We start from the raw sequence: 1,672 nt of genomic DNA, 5'->3' as shown, positions 1-1,672 counted from the left end.
TGGGGGGGGGGGGGGCAGAGAGATATCACGGAACTTCAATCGAATCAAACTGTTAACCTCAACTGTTACTTTGAATATGCAAACATTGATTCCTGATTCCGTGGTTTGTTTTCAGAACCCACCATTGATTATCTAGGCACTCCTCTCAGTAAAGTTTTACTTTACAAAGACACAAGATTTCCATCATTTCAACGGACTAAGTACAAGTGATTTGAAATGGTCTGCATGGATGGATGGATATGATCTATATACATCCTTCAACCATCAGCGATCATGAAGCCAAATACAAATCTGAAAATAAAACTACATGTATGACTCCTCACCACCCGGTGTTGTTGACAGCTATAGTGATGGAGCTGAGCAGCAGGTTTGCCTTCGACTCTGACTGGATGGAGTCACTCTGTCCTCCCGGGGCCAGGACTACAAACCCTCGCACACCGAACCTGGGAAACACACACAAACATACACACAAACATGGTGAATACTCTATCTTACACTATGTACAGGACTACAAACGCTTGCACACCAAACCTGGAAACACACACAAGTATACACACAAATGTCAACACTATTTATAACCTTCTCTCTAAAGGACTGCAAACTGTAACTGTAACTAGAATGTTGCAGTACAGAGCTCTGAGATTCAAGCCCATAACCTTGCAATCCATAATTGAGATCATTACAAACTCAACATAAGTTACCACTGTCCCAACTCACCATCTACAGAGACAGTGTGCCCTGGGTGGGAAGTCATTCTCCATGGCCAGCAGGTCCTGGATAGCCTGGGGCTGGCAGTCTGGGAAAACAACAGGTGAGGTTGGAATCTACTGAAAAGTCCTATACTGCTCTATACTGACGAGTCTGATAACCAAATTCTGCTGCATCCTACACAAATGTACATCTTTGGACTCTGAGTACTGGTAGATTTATTCATCTATAAGTTCTTAGCAGTGCCACTTGTCCTCAAGTACAGCAATTACCACGTTATGTAATAATAACGGTATCATACTACTGATTTGTAGTTCATTAAAATCATTTTGTCTTCATCATCCTCTTGTGTATGAACCCCAAACTCTGCTGATATAACGTGCCTATAGTATACCAACCCCCTTTTACTCCGCTAATCTCATCCCAACTCCATTCCCCTGTGCCCCCTCCTGCCCCCCCCCCTTACCTTCCTCCTCCATGTCCCCTGGAGTCTGGACCTGTGACCTCTCCTTCAGCCTGTGTAAGGTCATCCCGAACCTCACGTCTGCAAAGGTCACCACCTCACTCCTGTCCTCCCACTTTCCGGTCGACAGCTCACCCTGAAGTGAAAACACAGGCTTTCATGTCAGGGACAGAAATAACATCTACATGCCTAGCCGTGGACGACTCTGGTACCCTTTTTGCATGATAATGCCGGGACAGAGTCGTGGTGCAATGCATAGGCCAAAACCAACCTTTGCCGTGCCGGGCCTCATGCAACGGGCCGGCCCCGGATTTTTGGTGTCCCTGGCTTCCCGACGCACTCACCTGCCGGGCCGGGGGGATAAGACCCTAAACAAACGCAGCATTTTACCACAACACGGCCTCGGAGCACGTAACTCCATACAAATCATCGGCGATCGGCGCCATTTTGAATTCAGGAATTGGTCCGCAAAACAGGTTGGACCCTGAGTTTACGTTGGAG

The 1,672-nt window shown here is 46.9% G+C and overlaps 1 protein-coding gene across 1 annotated transcript; it reads right to left on the bottom strand.

Moving 5' to 3' along the window:
* Window positions 1-304: 304 nt before the first annotated feature.
* LOC109469463 (rab3 GTPase-activating protein catalytic subunit-like) lies at window positions 305-1,307 on the bottom strand (the record flags this gene model as incomplete). The annotated part of the gene is made up of 3 exons (XM_019767982.1): window positions 305-443; window positions 718-796; window positions 1,175-1,307. Coding segments are annotated over 3 exons (336 nt in total), but the record flags the coding sequence as incomplete, so codon positions are not given.
* Between the last annotated feature and the right edge of the window lie 365 nt (window positions 1,308-1,672).

This window comes from Branchiostoma belcheri, unplaced genomic scaffold (assembly GCF_001625305.1).
Source record: "Branchiostoma belcheri isolate BF01 breed outbred unplaced genomic scaffold, Haploidv18h27 scaffold2037, whole genome shotgun sequence".
NCBI classification, from domain to species: domain Eukaryota; kingdom Metazoa; phylum Chordata; class Leptocardii; order Amphioxiformes; family Branchiostomatidae; genus Branchiostoma; species Branchiostoma belcheri.
Note: the sequence above shows the minus strand (reverse complement) of the source record. Positions and strands in the feature narration are given on the sequence as shown.